General features: G+C 41.2%; 1 protein-coding gene across 1 annotated transcript in view; it reads right to left on the bottom strand.

Moving 5' to 3' along the window:
- Nucleotides 1-1,421: 1,421 nt before the first annotated feature.
- LOC121962382 (cGMP-specific 3',5'-cyclic phosphodiesterase-like) overlaps nucleotides 1,422-17,947 on the bottom strand; it is a 17,067-nt gene continuing 541 nt past the window's right edge. The window contains exons 2-10 of the mRNA XM_042512643.1: nucleotides 17,580-17,705; nucleotides 15,966-16,060; nucleotides 15,777-15,864; nucleotides 12,612-12,712; nucleotides 11,408-11,485; nucleotides 10,302-10,365; nucleotides 3,694-3,768; nucleotides 2,577-2,660; nucleotides 1,422-2,397 (exon numbers count right to left, since the gene is read on the bottom strand). Coding sequence (XP_042368577.1) covers nucleotides 2,278-2,397; nucleotides 2,577-2,660; nucleotides 3,694-3,768; nucleotides 10,302-10,365; nucleotides 11,408-11,485; nucleotides 12,612-12,712; nucleotides 15,777-15,864; nucleotides 15,966-16,060; nucleotides 17,580-17,705 — 831 coding nt within the window. The 3' untranslated portion in view covers nucleotides 1,422-2,277. The remainder of the gene's footprint in view (nucleotides 2,398-2,576; nucleotides 2,661-3,693; nucleotides 3,769-10,301; nucleotides 10,366-11,407; nucleotides 11,486-12,611; nucleotides 12,713-15,776; nucleotides 15,865-15,965; nucleotides 16,061-17,579; nucleotides 17,706-17,947) is intronic.

The raw sequence follows: 17,947 nt of genomic DNA, 5'->3' as shown, positions 1-17,947 counted from the left end.
TAATGTGACACACCCACTGATGTCATCATTGTTTGCACTTTAGGTCAAGGAAAACCTGCAATTATTTGTTTACAGCAGGAGACACAGTTTCAAAACTTTCAAAATTAGGTTTGGGAACCGGACTGAAACCAGGTCCATGTTGGTGGAAAAGAAGCTTGGGTGTACCATGAGCTAGGTGACATCCTCTGTCGCTGGTTTTCAGCAAAGTTTAGTTGTGTTGTTTTGTTGGCTGAAATGCAAGAGAAATTAGGTAGTAAATCATAACACAGTCCGCCCACAGTTTAACTGGTGAAAATTGGGAGGGTAAAAACAGCCTCTTATCACTATAACAGGCTGTTTTTAACCTCCCAATTTTTCCCAATGGGAAGCATTAGAGATGTGGACAAATACAAACATTTTTTTTCTTTTATTTGTGACTTGGTCCTATTTTATTACAACAAGGCAGTGGAAAGAAGTTAGACCCATTTCCTTTTGAAATTGCAGGCCTAGTCTTTGGCTCCTTTACATTTTGAAAAGAAAAAATAAAATAAAATTTCAATCAACACAATGCAGTATAAATGTCACCTAAAGAATTGTTCCTAAGAAAGCTCCTTCAAAAAAACAGAGATAGGATTTCTTTAAGAATGAAAACTACATTTCCTATGGCAAGAATTGTGTGCTCTTGACAAAAGGATGACCTTACAATATAGAAACTCTAATAAATATACAAAACAAAAATAAATATACAATAGTTAAGACAATAAGTGAACATGTTACAAAAGACTCAAATATTGTAGTGTGTGTGCTGTGAACAAAGACATATTTAACGAGCTTCTCAGATTATTGTGACACTATATAAAGTATATAATAGGTACAATGTCTTCTTTCCACAGTAGTGATGCTGATCCCCAGGGATCTATGTCTTGCCATTCAGTGTTCCGCTAAATGTCACTACCTGTGAGAGATAATGTGAGACTTCACCATGAAAGTCACTCTGTGCAAAAATAAAAAATGACTATTGTAATAAATATAGCTTAGTGCCGACTCTGTTATTTTCTCTGGTGAGTGACAGCAATGAAAGAATGGTGACAACAGGAAGACAAGTCTCATGAAGTTTGGTGAAATGAGCATGACCACTGAAACATGGATATGAACACACATCATTATCCCCTGTTTGTCATGTGAGTTAGCAAACAGTTTACAGACTGATTTGGTTTATGTTTCATGTTAAGGGAAATGACAACTACATTTTGCCAGATTTTCTATCTTTAATGATGTGTACTCACTAAAGTTCTTGCTGAGATCTGGAAACCTTGTGACATTGTTTAGACATAGTCCAGCAAGGCAAGAAACAAGCTGTTAGATGATTAGAGAGGTTGTATAAAAGCCAACAGTTTGGCTACATTATCCAAACCTCTTCATCTGAGGTAAAACCAAAGACACTGCAACACCTAGTGATGGAGGGAGAAGTTACAGGACTGTAAACGGCCGCCGTTAGTGCCACACACTCATACCATAACATATCATTTACTCTGCTGATATTTAAGGATGGCATAAAGGTATGAAATATAAGATACTGTCCAAGCTTAGTGAACATATCGAAAGGAGAAATCTCGATAATAATGATGTCTGTAACTAACTCTACTATTACCAATTAGATCTACCTTGTACCTCTTATGACTTACTCACATTGGGCTTACTTTTATAGTGAATGAAATAGTGAAATTAAGCCAATTTTTCTTGGGAATCCTTGAGGCTCCCTCAAAGACCACTGTTAGTAACACTAACATCACCATGCTAGCACTGTATGCGTGAACCTGCTAGCATTTTAACTCAAAGCACTGCTGTGCTTAAGTAAAGCCTGACTTTTAGTGTAGCTCTGAGTCTTCTTTAGTGATACTGACACATTCCCAGATCTGAGATATGAACCTGGTGAGTACAACCTTATTATCGCAGAAAGAAAGGCCAGACAATCCTACAAAAATAAGACCAAAGTTGTAAGAAACTTGAATAACTCTGTATGTGTCAGAGAAACTCTTGGCATAAGTTGGAATGAGAATCTGCTCCAAGGTTGGTTGCTTATATTGAAGACAAGATGATCAGCCCATTCACTGTTAAACCAAATCTACTGTTTTTCACAAGATAATCTTTTCTTAGGAAATAAATTTTTTTGGCCACTTTCTGTACAAAAAGCATCCTTTTAGGTATCATGCTAATTTCATGAAATTTTGAGAGACCAAGTTGGACAGGGTGAACCCTGGAAATGTGTGTTGGTTGAAACTCAAACTGGTGTTGGGATCACACCAAGCCATTAACCAGCCCCTTCTCGCACTCCTCAGCCAAACGCCTCCAGTGCTGCCGGTTCTTTTGACATCCTTCCAACAACGGGGAACAATACTCCGACATGCCTGCCAAGGTCTATGACAGTAACAAAGACAACATATTTAACAACGGAAATTTAATGAGCATTGTTTTTAAATATATCATTCATTCATCTTTCCAGAAAGTGGTAAATGGTAATGAGACAGTGGTCTCCAGAGAGAAAAACAACAGTCACTGTAAGTTAAATATGTTTAAATTTACATCGTTTGAATTACCTCATATAACTGAGTGCAGATGGCATCAATGAAGGACACCTGCATGCTAGGAATCTTATCTCTTTTCTCACGATTCATCAGGTCCTAAAGTAAAAGGATGGAAAAATGGTAAGAAACCCAAATAAAAAGAGAAAAAGAGTGTTTTCAACTGACAACTTTTCAACTTTCTTTAATTTCTATTGTAACTTTAGAGCCAGGGCTACTGACCAAGTTTTTAAACCTAGCAGAACACTGAAACATGATCTCAGATTCATGATCAAAACCAGATAAGAGATCCATGAAATGTCACATCATGTGGTGACATCTTCTTTTGATTGACTTATTTATTGAGTGACTGCTTGTTTCAACTCTTCACACAGTATGTGTGTGTGTGTGTGTGTGTGTGTGTGTGGTGTGGGGGGGATTGTTGCTGTGCCTGAACTTGTATACAACAACTTGAGAAGGAAAAACGTCCACAGGACCCTCAAGTAAAAGGATATTATTATATTTAATTTATATTTAATTTTTTTTTTTTTTTTTCCATTTTTTCCTTTAGGAGTATTCAAAGTTAAGTTCTCCATATCAAAGAACTGTACTACTGTAAGAAAACCATGTGACTCAGGACTTACTTGAGCCTCAACTAAACAGAAGCACATTTTCATCAATTCACCTCACAATGAATACGAGAGAACTATTTCTCTTGCATTGGTATCGTACAAAGCTTACATAGTGTTGCCTTTTACAAAATATATATTGTCTACATTAACATGAATCAAATAAAAAGATAATGAGCTGATTAAGGATAAAAAACAAAGACAGTTTGCATAGTGCATAGTGAGAAAAGATATGGGAGGTGGGAAAAGTCTCAATTTTGGCTAAGTAAACCGATTACAAACAAGTATTATCATGGTATAAGTGCTAAAAAAAAAAACCCTCTAAAGGTATCCATTAAATACTTCAAATATTATTAAAAACATTTTAAGAGTATAGCTGCTAAAAGAAATGCCAGATTTTTGATGACAACTGGCCCAAGCAAGATTAAAAGCTCAATGGGTCCTTGAGGCACACCACAGCCTATGTTGCACTTCATAAAATGGTTTCGTCAAAGAACTGAACTGAAATGACACTCTGTGCTTACACTGGGCTCAATGTTCAGCTCTCGTCTCTCCTTATCCCCCTGTTCGAAGAACTCAGTGGCTACCAGCTCTGCAATCTGTATCAGAGGGGAGACACTGATGAGCTCAAATAAAACCTTCCAACTAAAACAGACATCTAAAACTCAGAAATTCAATGGACTCCCAGCTGATGAAAAACATAGAACATGACAAAACAAGAAAACATCAAGGACGTATACACTGTTAACACTTTTACTTCCAAACACATTTTACTACAAGCAAACACTGGCAGGAGTACTTGTCATCCTGTGTGCACGTTAGACAAGAATAAAATCAAACTAGTAATGTGTCACAACAAGAGTTACACTTTTCAAACTAAGCTTTCATAATTTTCTCTGCCATCATCACTTATTAGTCTGGTTTGCTCTGAGCTTCATGTCAGGTACCCAAATGCAAAAATCAATCCAAACCACACTGCTACTCTATGTTCTGTAACTCGGAAACTCTGGCATATTTATTGCAGTTTACATTTCAGTTTTAATGAACATCAAAGGAGGCTGATTTCGGACACAAGGTTGAGACATAATGCTTCTCCACCCCCTTTGAAACCTGGAGTGACATCACTCTGCTAGTGCTGATTCAAAATTTAGTTTTTCAACCTTGAACCCTGAGAAAAATGTTACGATTTCTCATGAACCATTTTCTTTTTTTTCTAAGCCAACTAGATAGAACTCTGTTCTAAAAAGGTTGAGAGCACATTGAAATACCATTCCTTGAGCCTTTTTCCTTTAAAACCAAGAGTACCATCCATTTGCCTCAGAAAATGAAGAAAATGGTTACGAGACTTCATTTGGCCATAACTAGTGACAAGGCAATGAGCAACTTGGTTAGAAATATTCCACAACTAGATTTAAAAAAGATTTTTTAAAAAGCAAGTGAAAAAATGTATGTATAAAAAAGGGGGAAAATAGTAGAAAGCTATTTATAATGATCATAATTACATATTTAAAATGGTTACAAAATTATTTTATCTTAAGGACTTTTTCCCAGGCAATTTCCTTGTTGTTTGTTTGTTTTTTTGAAAACTTTTTTTCAAACAAATGTTCAGGTAATTTTCTTGTACTTTTGATTGGGAAACAACAAGGCAGACCAAGAGAACAAACGAGGCAAGAAAGAACATGTGCTGACTAGAACAAACAAGCAAAAACAAAAACATGCAGAAACACCAAGAGAGAAGAAATGTGTGTGAGAGAAAGTGGGTTTGTACAGAGGCAGGATCCAAACAAAGTCAATCACAATGAGAGAGAGGGAGAGGTCTGCCAAAGGAGCCCTCGTCATTCTGAGTTAATGCTCTTCATGTGTTTCCAGAGAGGTAAATGAGATGTGAGTGCAGCCTGGGGCTCCAATCAGTACAACTCTGTCAGTATATTTGTTGAAGCCACGTTCAGCTCACTGATTGAGTCTGTAATAAAGACTCAGTGCTGAGGAGTTGCAAGGGGGCTCAGCATGAGAGACGGCTTATTATAGATGACTAAAATCAATGGTATGCATGAGACAAATGTTAACCAGTGAGACTAAGTAAATTTGTCTTTATTGACTTAACTCATGTTAGCCAAAACACCAACATTTTTCGTCTGCATAGCGGAGCAAGTTAGTTCTATGTCAAAATAACTTCAGTGGTCAGAGACTGTTCATTAGACATGTCAATATTATCAGCATGATGGCCTATTCATTTTAAAGCCAATATCGGCCAATGCTGATGATGTGTTTATATTATCATGCATCCCTGTTTGTTAATGTTGCCCTATATGCACAATATGAAAAGTTTATAATCCATAACATAATCCAGAAATAGATGCTTAGAGTAATTTAAAATGGTCAAATTCCCAATGAACTTTAAGTATAATAAGCTTGAATACACTGATGTGATTTTTGACAGTAAAAGTTATTATCAAATTGTAAAATATTCTGCCTCCACAACACATGTTTGTCACAAGTACTTGATAACCATATCTGTGAAATAATAACATTTATACTGATATTCCAATAAATACATTTTTAGAGAATTTACAATTTTTTTGTCCCCACTATCGTTATTAGTATTGGTCCTAAAAAATTGGGTATCTAATAGACCTGTTTTGACCTTAAGGTTGAAATACCCTCTGAAAACTAAAATGGAAAAAAAATAAATCTAAGTTTAAAGTTTAAATGCAAATAGGAATTTTGATGCATGCAGAGGACAAATGCACAAAGAGGATATAATTTTCACTTAGTATCTCCCTGAGCTACTATGGTGGAGGGGTTTGCATGTCCCAATGACCCTAGGAGCTCAGTTGTCTGGGGCTTTATGCCCCTTGTAGGGTCACCCATGGCAAACAGGTCCTAGGGAGAGGAACCAGACAAAGCATAGCTCACCATACCCCTTATGATAAGTTACATAAATGGTTCAGAGTTTCCCTCGCCTGGACACGGGTCAGGTGCAATGTGAGTTGGGTGGCAGCCGAAGGCGGGGACCTTGGCGGTTCGATCCTCAGCTGCAGAAGCTAGCTCTAGGGACGTGGAATGTCACCTCTCTGGTGGGGAAGGAGCCTGAGCTGGTGTACGAGGTTGAGAAGTTCCAACTAGATGTAGTCGTCCTCACCTCGACACATAGCATGGGCTCCGGAACCAGTCTTGCCACGGGTGAGAGGCACCTGGCAGGGGTGGCAATACTCATTGCCCCCCGGCTCAGTGCCTGTATGTTGGAGTTACCCCGATGGACGAGAGGGTAGCCTCCCTCTGCCTTCGGGTGGGGTGACGGATCCTGACTGTTGTTTGTGCCTGTGGTCCAAACGGCAGCTTAGAGTATCCACCCTTTTTGAAGTCCTCAGAGGGTACACTGGAGAGTGCTCCTTCTAGGGACCAGAGTGGTGTTTTATTATTGGACTTCTGTGCTCACCACAGATTGTCCATAACAAAAACCATGTTCAGGCACTTGGCACCAGGACACCCTAGGCCGCAGTTCAATGATCGACTTTATAGTCATGTCGCTGGACTTGTGGCCGCATGTCTTGGACACTCGGATGAAGAGAAGGGCGGAGCTGTCAACCAATCACTACCTGGTGGTGAGTTGGCTCTGATGGTGGGGGAGGACGCCGGACAGACCTGGCAGACCCAAACACATTGTGAGGGTCTGCTGGGAACGTCTGGCAGAGTCTCCCGTCAGAAGGAGCTTCAAATCCTACCTCCGGGAGAGCTTCGACCATGTCCTGGGGAAGGCGGGGGACATTGAGTCCGAGTGGGCCATTTTCCATGCCTCCATGGTTGAGGTGGCCATAAGGTGCTGTGGCCATAAGGTGGTCAGTGCACACCTGAACCCGCTGGTGGACACCGGCAGTGAGGGATGCCGTCAAGCTGAAGAAGGAGTCCTATCAGGCCTTCTTCGCCTGTGGGACTCCGAATGGTGGTGCGCTGCTGACCTCGACTCAGGAAGTTGTGGATCTGTGGAAGGAATACTTAGAAGACCTCCTCAATCCCCTTGACATGCCTTCCAGTGAGGAAGCAGGGCCTGGGGACTCAGGAATGGCTCTCCCATCTCTGGGGCTGAGGTTGCCGAGGTGGTCAAAAAGCTCCTTGGTGGCAGGGCCCGGGGGTGGACGAGATCTGCCCAGAGTTCCTTAAGGTCCTGGATGTTGTGGGGCTGTCATGGTTGACACGACTCTGCAACACTGCATGTATATTGGGGCAGTGCCTCTGGACTGGCACACCGGGGTGGTGGTCCCTCTTTTTAAGAAAGGGGACCGGAGGGTGTGTTCCAACTATAGGGGGATCACACTCCTCAGCCTCCCTGGTAAGGTCTTTTCAGGGGTACTGGAAAGGAGAGTCCGCTGGATAGTCGAACCTCGGATTCAGGAGGAGCAATGCAGTTTTCGTCCTGGTCGTGGAACTTTGGACCAGTTCTGGACCCTTGGCAGGATCCTTGAGGGTGCATGGGAATTTGCCCAACCAGTCCCAATGTGCTTTGTGGACTTGGAGAAGGCATTTGACCATGCCCCTCGGGGAGTCCTGGGGGGGTGTGCCGGAGTATGGGGTATCGTACCCCCTGATATGGGCCGTCTGTTCCCTGTATGACCGATGCCAGAGCTTTGTCTGCATTGCTGGCAGTAAGTCAGACTCGTTTCCAGTGAGGGTTGGACTCCGCCAGGGCTGCCATTTGTCACTAATTCTGTTCATAACTTTTATGGACAGAATTTCTAGGTGCAGCCAGGGCATTGAGGGGGTCCGGTTTGGTGACCTCAGGATTGGGTTGCTGCTTTTTGCAGATGATGTGGTCCTGTTGGAGGCCGTGACCTTCAGGTCTCACTGGGTTGGTTTGCAGCCGAGTGTGAAGCAGCCAGGATGAGAATCAGCACCTCCAAATCTGAGGCCATGGTTCTCAGCCGGAAAAGGGTGGAGTGCGCCTCTCCAGATCTGGAAACAGATCCTGCCCATATGGAGGAGTTTAAGTACCTCGGGGTCTTGTTCAGGAGTGAGGGAAGGAGCCTCTGCAGCATCTGCCTCAGCACTAATCTGTGGTGGTGAAGAGGGAGCTCAGCCGAAAGGCAAAGCTCTCAATTTACCGGTTGATCTTTCCTATCCTCACCTATGGTAACGCGCTTTGGGTAGTGACCGAAAGAACGAGATCGTGGGTACAACGAAATGAGCTTCCTCCGTATGGTGGCTGGGCTCTCCCTTAGAGATAGGGTGAGATGCTCGGTCATCCGGGAGGAGCTCGGAGCAGAGCCGCTGCTCCTACGCGTTGAGAAGAGCCAGATGAGGTGGCTCAGGCATCTAATTAGGATGCCTCCAGGACGCCTCCCTGGTGAGGTGTTCAGGGCACGTCCCACTGGTAGGAGACCCCGGGGAAGACCCAGGACACGCTGGAGAGACTATGTCTTTCAGCTGGCCTGGGAACGCCTCAGGATCACCCAGGAAGAGCTGGACGAAGTGGCCGGGGAGAGGTAAGTCTAGGCTTCCCTGCTTACAGGGCTGCTACCCCTGCGACCCGACCCCCCGGATAAGTGGTAGAAAATGGATGAATGGATATCAACACGAGTTGAACAGTTTGCTAATGAGATCCTGATGATGAGCTTGTGTGTGTGTGTGTGTGTCTTTAAGTGAGAGAATATATTTGCATGTTTACCTCCCTGAATGTTTTTTAAGAGGTGTCATCTGGGGACAGGGGCACAGCTGTTTTTATTAATGGGCACTCACACAGTCAAAAACACACATACACACACACACACACACACACACACACACACACACACACAAACACACATAGAGTGTGTACCTATCTGAACCTCTCTTCTGTTCCTCTGGATCCTAACGAGGTGCAGATTAACGAGGGTCAGAAGAGACACAAAGGGGTCACAGTTCTTAGGTGGGTGGAGAACAATTAAAATAAATGTGTGTTTGTGTGTGTGTTTTTGTGTGTGTGTTAGCGGGGGGCAGGCTTGTTAGAGTGAGGGAGGCAGAATATGAGATTAAAGATATGAACCACAAGAGCAGCTCTGCTACGTATTTATCAGTAGAAACCTTAAAGCCTATTGCAAATCAGGCCACATCCCAGTCAGTGATGTTTTTCGCTTCCAAAGGTAACACACCTACTGTGACATCACTGATGAAGGTGTAACAAGAGGAGCAACAGAGATCAGAGCAGTGTTCTACAAAGCACTACAAAGCACTGCGCTCTGAAAACGCAGGGTTACTTGTGGTTCCCAAAGTCTCCAAAAGTAGGAAGGGAGCCAGACCCTTCAGTTACCACACTCCTCTTTTATGGAACCATCTTCCATAAGATGGAGGCAGGGAGGCGTTTCCACTTTTAAGGGTAGACTTAAGACCTTCCTCTTTGATAAAGCTTATAATTAGGGCTGGCTCAGGTTGCTGTGGACTTTCTGTGATACACTGAGCTCCTTTTTCCTTCTTTGCTTCCTCCATCTGCAAGTGCTCATGTCTGTTTACTGCATTACGCTAACTCTGTTGCCTCTCCGGAGTATTCCTGCTTCCTTGTTTCCTAGTTTCACTGGATCTTGGCTGCAATTTTGGCTGCGCCTGATCCCTCTGATAGCTGTGCTGGTGCTGTGACCCTGCCTTTGGTCGTGCTCATGCTGTGGCTGCACTGATACTGTACCCCCGGCTCGCCCTGATCGTGGTCTTAGTTTTGCCGTTGCTGTGGTCCTGCCTGTGTTGTAGGTCCTGGTTGCGCCGATGCCATGTTCCTGCTTGACGCAACCTTCTACTGCCATTATTATGAGCCACGCCTTCACTATAAATATACGCATGTGACTCTTATCAACACCCACAATATTTGCACATAACATAAAATGCTATCAAAGAGTGCATTTAGTAATTATCATTATTGTAATATGACACGCATTTATTACCATTATTGCTGTGCATCTCTCTCTCTCTCTTCCCCTCTCTCTTTCTCTTTGCTTTTTGTCATTATTGTAAATCAGCTGTTTTTTATGACATCTGTAGCACATCTCCTGGAAGAGGGATCCCTCATCATCCTCTGCCGCTCTTCCTGAGGTTTCTTCCATTTTTTCCACATTGCAGTTCACATATGGAGAAATAAGAGACACATATATTTGTTTTTGGTTTTTTTTACCCTTTTTTGCACTGGCCAGGGCTTGGTGATGGCTGAGATGTCACATGCAGTCATCAGCATTGACCTGAAAGGGGAGAAACATTGACACACATTGATCTTCACACAGTCACATCTCACTGACTGTCAACAGTAGCTGTAGCCACAGCTAACCGCTGTGAGGGAATTATAGTACTGAAGTCAAACATGGCAAAATTTTGTGTTTAAAATTTTATTTCTGTGTGAAGAGAATTCTGGGAAAATAAAATTGCATCTATAGCACAGACCTTTACATTTCTAGTTAAAGTTTATCAATAATTCTTTGCGTTATGATTTATTTACTGGTTAACCCCTTGAAGCTTAAGTAAATTTGCTTCATTTATTTTAAAAACGTGAAGAGGGCAATGAGTTACTTAAAAAGGAATCAAAATAATATAAAACAAAATAAGCAAAAAATTATTATTTTTTTAAATTCTGGAAAATTTCCTGAAAATTAACACAAAACAGGAAATAAAAGTTAAGAAAATGGAAGAAAAACAAAAAACAAGGAAATGACTTGGAAAACATGTAATTAATTTCTCCCTGACTTTTAACTTTTTCTGGGTTTCCTTAGGAACATTTCTTGCATTTTTAGCCATGAAAAAGAAATCAAATCATTTTGCTCAAAGGTTTATATGCCTGTAAAAAGCATCTGAATGTAGCACTACAAAACTGATGTTGATCCAACTTTCAGAGGGTTAATATAGAACAGAGGATTGATAGAAAAGAACAACAAACAGTAATTCCTTAGAGCACAGATATACAGTACACAGAGGCATGGCTGAACCCACCAGTGAGGTCACCATGGTTCAGACCTCGGTATTTTTGTCCCAGTAGCATGCATCGCCCATTTTGAGAAATAAACTTATTTACTTCATTTCCATTAGTGAAATGAGAAGATTAATATCAATCTCATATCTATGTAGACACACAAAATGTGATTAGCTTAGCTTAGTATAAAGAATAAGAGCAGGTGGAAACAGCTAGCCTGGCTCTGTTACGTCGAGTGCTGCCGACACAGTGACCTTTTATCCAAATGTAACCAGGAAGTCATTAAGTTGGTGTAAAAGTTCTGGAGCACTGCCACTCACCTCAGTAAGTCTTTGTGATTTTCGTCCTCCCAAACAAACTGGCTGTTCTTGGTGAGCTCAAAGAACTCACCCCGCCTCCTAACAACACACACACACACACACACACACACACACGCACACACACACACACACACACACACACACACACACACACACAAACACACTGACAGCTGATAATTATCCTAATACTGTACAGTATATTACCTTCTTACCTCCTCCCACTGTCTGTAGACACTGTAGACTCAAAGAGGCATTAGATAAGAATTTAAATCACTGAGGAACATGTTAAAAGGTGACAAAAGTGGGAGTGAAAGAGGAGGAAGAAAACATAAAATTATATAGGCAACATTTTTCTTTCTTTCTTTTCTTTTTTTTTTTTTTTTACAAAAATACACCAATAAAATACACCAATAGATGTATAAATTATATTACTACATAGGCTCAGGGAGACTTTGTTAGTAAACACAGTTCATCTCTGCATCTACAAATGCAAGTTCAGACTCTACCATGAAAAGTGAAAGCCAATCAACAACATCCAGAAACACCGCTGACTTCTCTGTGCTTATCTGAGACGGACAGACACAAAGTGGAAAAGTATGCTGTGGTCTGACGGGTCCACATTTTAAATTGTTGTTAATCAGGGTTGTCTCGTCCACCGGGCCAAAGAGGAGAAGGACCATCCAGATTGTTTCGATCTCAAAGTTCAAAGCATTTGTGATGGTATGGGGGGAGGTGTTAGTGCCCATGGCATCATGGGTAACTTCACATCTGTCACGGCACCATGAATGCTTAAAGGTACATACAGGTTTTGGAGCAACATATGCTGCCATCCAGTCAACATATTTTTCAGGGATGTCCCTACAAGACAATGAGACATTCTGCACGTGTTCCAACAGCGTGGCTTTGTAATAAAAAGATGCAGCTACTAGACTGACCTGCTGCAGTATAAACAAAATTTCTGTACAGTATCTAAGTTAGAGGTAAAATAAAGGTACTATTAGAATCTTAGGGTGATAAGACTGACATGATCTTTGCTGCATTCTGATTTTTGTAAATTGCGGATTGAATGTAATCACCCCAAGCCAAAATACTCAAAAATAGCCTCCCTTCTCCTTCCCCTGCCAATATGGACTTTTCTTGTGTCTTACCCCCCTCTACCCCTCTCCAGTCAGATTTCCATCTGGGCTTGACGTTTGGTACCTACTTCATGTACAGGGCCAGGTCAGTGGCCAGAATAGCCCTCTCGATCATCTTCAGAGTGGCCTTGTACTCGTCCAGGGAGAGACCACTCAGGATCTGGTTTCCCTGGAAAGAGAGAGAGAGAGAGAGAAACATAGGGGAAGAATTGTAGAAGTGCAGGGACAGCTCTGTAATTCATTCAATGATGTACATGTACAGGGAGTACATATACAACAGTTTGACTGTGTGTGTGTGTGTGTGTGTATGTATACACACAGTTTCAAATGATGCTATGTGCTGATAGTGTTGACCGCAGTTTGTTCTGCATTAGACCACCAAGGGGTTGTCATGACAACAATGCACACACATACTGTATATTAAAACAACTAAATCCAGTGCACATGTCTGAAGTGTTTAAAAGCATGCTAGGTGGAACATTATTCCCTGTCCCTTCCATGGCAAGTGCTTTTACGAGTGTGTTGGTGCATGACTGCCTTTCAGCCTGCATGTAACATGGAATGTGTGCTTCTATCTGTGTGAATGTGTTCGGTAGCAGTGGGGTCAAGTGGTGCCAGGGAGTTGGGAGTGTATCTAGAGTTTGTTTTGAGGCCATAAAGATCAGAGCACGCTGTAAGTCACTTTGTTTTACTGGCCCATCAGAGGGTTGTGGAGTAGGCGAGCAGCTGGAAAATGAGCAGAATAGGCATAATAAATAAGATAGAGAGACCCAGGATCCTGCAGCAAGCAGGAAACAACATTAAGGCCGATAAACAGCCACCACTACCCTACCCTCTCCCTGTGAAGAATCCACCGGCAACCTCGGGGTGAAATGATTTGAAATGTGACCTAGTTTAACGATGAACTTTCAGTGTTCTTTCGCCATATTACAGTTTAATGTGACATATAAATCACTGATGATATTGCTCATATAAAGACTCATAATTTCATGATATAAGGCTTTTTACAACTCATTGCACTTGTCTCTTAGTGGACAATCAGCTCCCAGAAATCCCTCATATGTGGCTGCTCCCATGTTTAAGGGGCTCGTCTTTTTATTATGGTTCCATAACATGCTTGCGTGGCCTTGGATTGGAAATAATGACGGCTAGTGTGGTGGCTGCAATAGAAATAAAGCTGCTAATGTTTTGAACATCCGTCACCATATTTCTTTGGATGTTATCAACACAGGAGAAGTCAAATAACATCACTCAGTGGAAATGCAGTCGTCTTGCCATTGTGTTCTATCAACATTTCGAAAGTATCGCTTTCATTTGCGTTTTGCGCAAACCTGTAAGATTAATCCGCCTAATGAATGCCCCATTTTAACTTCACAGTTACTTGGATAAGTTGTTGCTTTTTAAAACTCCATTTATATCATGTAATATTGGTTTTAGTTTTAACTGTAATTAAGACCAATATAGTGTTGTCAACTTAGAGACTTTATTGATTGTCAAGTTATATGATCCTTTTTGACTTTTTGGGCTGAACTCTGTATTTGGAACAATATAACAACTCAGTCAGACTACGGCTATTATGTCTCTGTATATACTGATACTGATATATCTGCAATAAATTCATCTGGGCCTGTCTGTATACCTGCCTGTCTCTAATGCTCTAATGCGTAGGGTCTTTACAGTTCTACATTTGCAATAAGAGGGGCTCCGACTGAATAAAAACACAGGTGTGGCTCCATGCAACAACTGACAGCTAAATCATGCAGCTGCTATCATAAACCGCTTGATGAAATCTTCTACATATTAGACAAAGTCAGAAAACATTTAGGACTAATGTTCTCTCTATACGCAGTTGGTAAATAAAGGGATGGTGCAAAGAAATGGATGATAGGTTTATTTTAAAGTTGCACAATATAGAAAAATGCCATGTCATCTCCTTTCAAAATGACAACAATTACTCGCGCCTATTTCCCTATGCATTTGTGTTAAGTCATTGCAGATTAAAAACTGTTTTGGTTGCTTTACAATAAAAGCTATTAAACTTGAAACAGATGTAGGCAGCATGTGTAGACTACATGGTACGCTCTACAGAGAGCCAACACAGAACTATAAATCCCCCATAAACCTTTACAAGCATTTCATATAATGGTCAGTGTATGTGTTATTTTTTAAGGCCACTTTTAGGTGAGAACAGCCCTACTTAAAACAAAAAGTCCTTCCTTCGGGTTTTTAAGAAATTCTGCATTCTTATGATAACATTGTGAAAATGATCTTCGTATACATGGATCCACAAAAACAACAGAAAATGTTGTAGTATGCATGCCAGGTCAGTAGTTGGCGATGTAACTTTGTAATGACCCACCATAGAACAACAACGCATGCATGTGCGTAGTGCAGCTGTGACGTCACTGATCTCACAGTATCTGCGCGTTTCCAGTTTACACAACATCAGAAGGGGTGATGTTTTTAAAATATTACACTCTGGAAGGCCCCCAAAACACTATTGTTATGTAAATGAAAGGCCAAACCGCAACAAAAGTTTAACGTTTCATCCAAGAACTGTTGCCGTGGCAACCTAACATTCTATTTTTATATTCAACATTATACAACAGTAAGCCATAGGGGCACGGACCTGATAGTCCCCCATCAAGTGAGGCCAAGCCATCTAGGCCCTGCCACACCTAACTTAATGTTCAGGTCTTGCCCAAACTAGGTGTTTAAAGTTTTTTTTTTAATTTTTTTTATTTATTTATTTATTTATTTTCTCCCCTTATGTTTGCTAGTGTGCTGCATTAGAATAGGCAGGAAGGGAGGTTATGGGGGGGGGCTGCAGCGCACCACTGTACTATAGTCTGCCCCCCCGTGTAACCCTTGACCACCTATCCCAACCCGCCCTCCTAACCCTATTGATGTCCCTGTTCTATTGTGTGATATTGCTTAAGCATTTAATGTTTGATGTTCTAAACTGAGAGAGGAAAGCAGATTTGAGGATTTCTTTAACAAGAGACTTTAAATGCAAGTCCAGCACTTTGAATGTTTTGTGTTAATGTCGTCTCCTTAAAGCCCTGTCTGCAAACATCTCAGACGTGTTTTTGCTTTCTAGTATCTAAGAGTGCTTTAATCATGTGAGGGATTCATGATCTCACTTCTTAGGGAGAAACACTGTGATTCACATTTAAGTAGGAATCATGTAGCCCTAGTTAATTACATGTATATGTGTGAGTAAGTGCACCTACGGGGCTGTTGAGGATCATGAGGCACTGGTCGAAGTGGTGATGCTCCATGGTGGAGTGGCAGTAGAGCTGGGCCAGTGGGTGGTCGCTCCTGGACACACACAACAAGTAAGAATCCCACAGGGTGGATAGAGTGCGCTCCCACACATGCATATATAATCATACATATATTTTTATGCTCTCCTGCTGTACCTCTGTATGTAGGAGTTGTTGACTCCTCTGTGGTCCAGATCATGGCAGAGAGTCGCAATCATCAGAGCCAAGACCTCCAGATCGCTAAGGTTATTCTGTCAGGAGATGGAGCAGGAGATAACACACAGCTACATCCACACAATGGCAGATGCTTTAACAGATGACAATGTTTAGCCACAGTCAAACCAAACAAAGCCTCATAGCAGTGTGCACACAGTGCTGTTGTCTCTCTCCACATATTGTTGGCAGTGTGAGCGCTCGCACACAGCCTGAGAGGACAGCAGAGCTTTTTTTTACCCCACTGCAGTTTTCACATCAGAGCTGAAAACACAGCTCCAGCAGTATCCTCAATAATCTTTCCAGACTCAAAGTTGCCAATATGCAGAAATTAATGTTTTTGTGTCACAGAAACCACCAGTATTCAGGGTTTTCAAAACATTTTCATCATTGCAGTCTAGGAGATCATAAATAAACATTTAAATCATTCATTATAGGTTTTGTTTAATTAGCCAATTAGCTACAATTCTTGTAAATTCAATATTACTACCAACCATTTTCCAAACCACTTACTTGATTTCCTACATTCTGTGGAGCCAGTTGTTTCAATTAATATTTCTTCACCATGACAGACAACTTGCAGACATTTACAACTTAATATGTTGGAACTTCTTTGTTTGAAGTTATTAGGTGGGTTTCCATTAACCCTCAAATTGAGCAAAGTGAAATTGCAAATACAAAATTTGCCAAGTGGAAACACATCAATAAAAAAACCCAACTCCCATTTATCATAAAAACATTTTTACACTCGCATGAGGTGGTATTTTAGCCGATTCCATAAAGCCATATTTGGCAAAACTGCAATGGATCTTCGAAGTCACATGATGCTATGGCTATGGCTATGGCTATGTGCTTGTCAGTAGGAAATGGCTCCCTCATGGTGCAGCAGGCGCAATAAGAGTTGTTATTGCATTGCATAACTCTTCAAAAGTTGAGCAGATCATCCAGAAGTTTTGAATCCACAATTCCTCTGTGAAATCATGGACTATCACCTCCCAGAAATCCCTCAAATGTGCTGGCATACAAACCAGAGCTGGTGATTGTTGGAACATTAGAAAGAATAACCAGACAGTTATTGTTGAGTTATATATTTTTTCAGTTGACTTTGAATCCATAGTGTTTTATAATGATAAAACTAATGTTTAATTGAAGCCTGGTGAAATTTGGCAATAACGATTTTGGGGATTTTTCTGTATAAAAAAAAGGATCTTACTCTATAATTTTGTCCATCACTTAGAATAACAACATGAGCCAGTCAGTGGCAAAAACACTTTAAGTGCATCTATACTGATTCTGCAAAAATGCCCTAAGTGGTTACACTGTGGCCTGTTTCACAGCTGCAGCTCTCACTCAATACTGGACCAATTTCAAAACTGTCTCCCATTAGTCACCTAACGTTTGACACAAAAACATAGAAAAATTGGTTCCAGGCTGACAAAAAAAGGTCATCATTTAAAGTAAGGATCATTGTAAAACATATTGCCTGTCTGTGTCATTTCTTCTGGATTGTATAGGGGCAATTTTACCAGATCCTAAACAGTGACTGGCTGCACTGACCTGTAAGCGTCCTGATTTGAGGAGAGAGAACATGCTCTGTGAGGTGTTGAAGGCGTGTCTCCAGTTGTGATAAGCCACATTCTTTCTGTAGTTCTTCTTCACGCTCAGAACCCACTGGCATAAACTCTACAGAGGAGAGGAAGAGCAGAACAAATCAGATCTTGATTCAACACTATACACTGATAAAAACATTCTTTCAAAAACATGAGAAGCAGGCAATGGGTGACGGAAGAAATTACCCAAAAATTAGCCCAAGAAATAATAAAAGGTACGCACAAACAAGGGAATGACCTCGAAAAAACATGCTTCAAAATAACTTAAAATAAAAAAGTCTGTAATATATTAAATATTAAAGTAAATATATATGT

This window comes from Plectropomus leopardus, chromosome 23 (genome assembly GCF_008729295.1).
Source record: "Plectropomus leopardus isolate mb chromosome 23, YSFRI_Pleo_2.0, whole genome shotgun sequence".
Lineage (NCBI taxonomy): Eukaryota > Metazoa > Chordata > Actinopteri > Perciformes > Serranidae > Plectropomus > Plectropomus leopardus.
The sequence above is the reverse complement of the archived record's forward strand: the minus strand, read 5'-3'. Positions and strand labels throughout refer to the sequence as shown.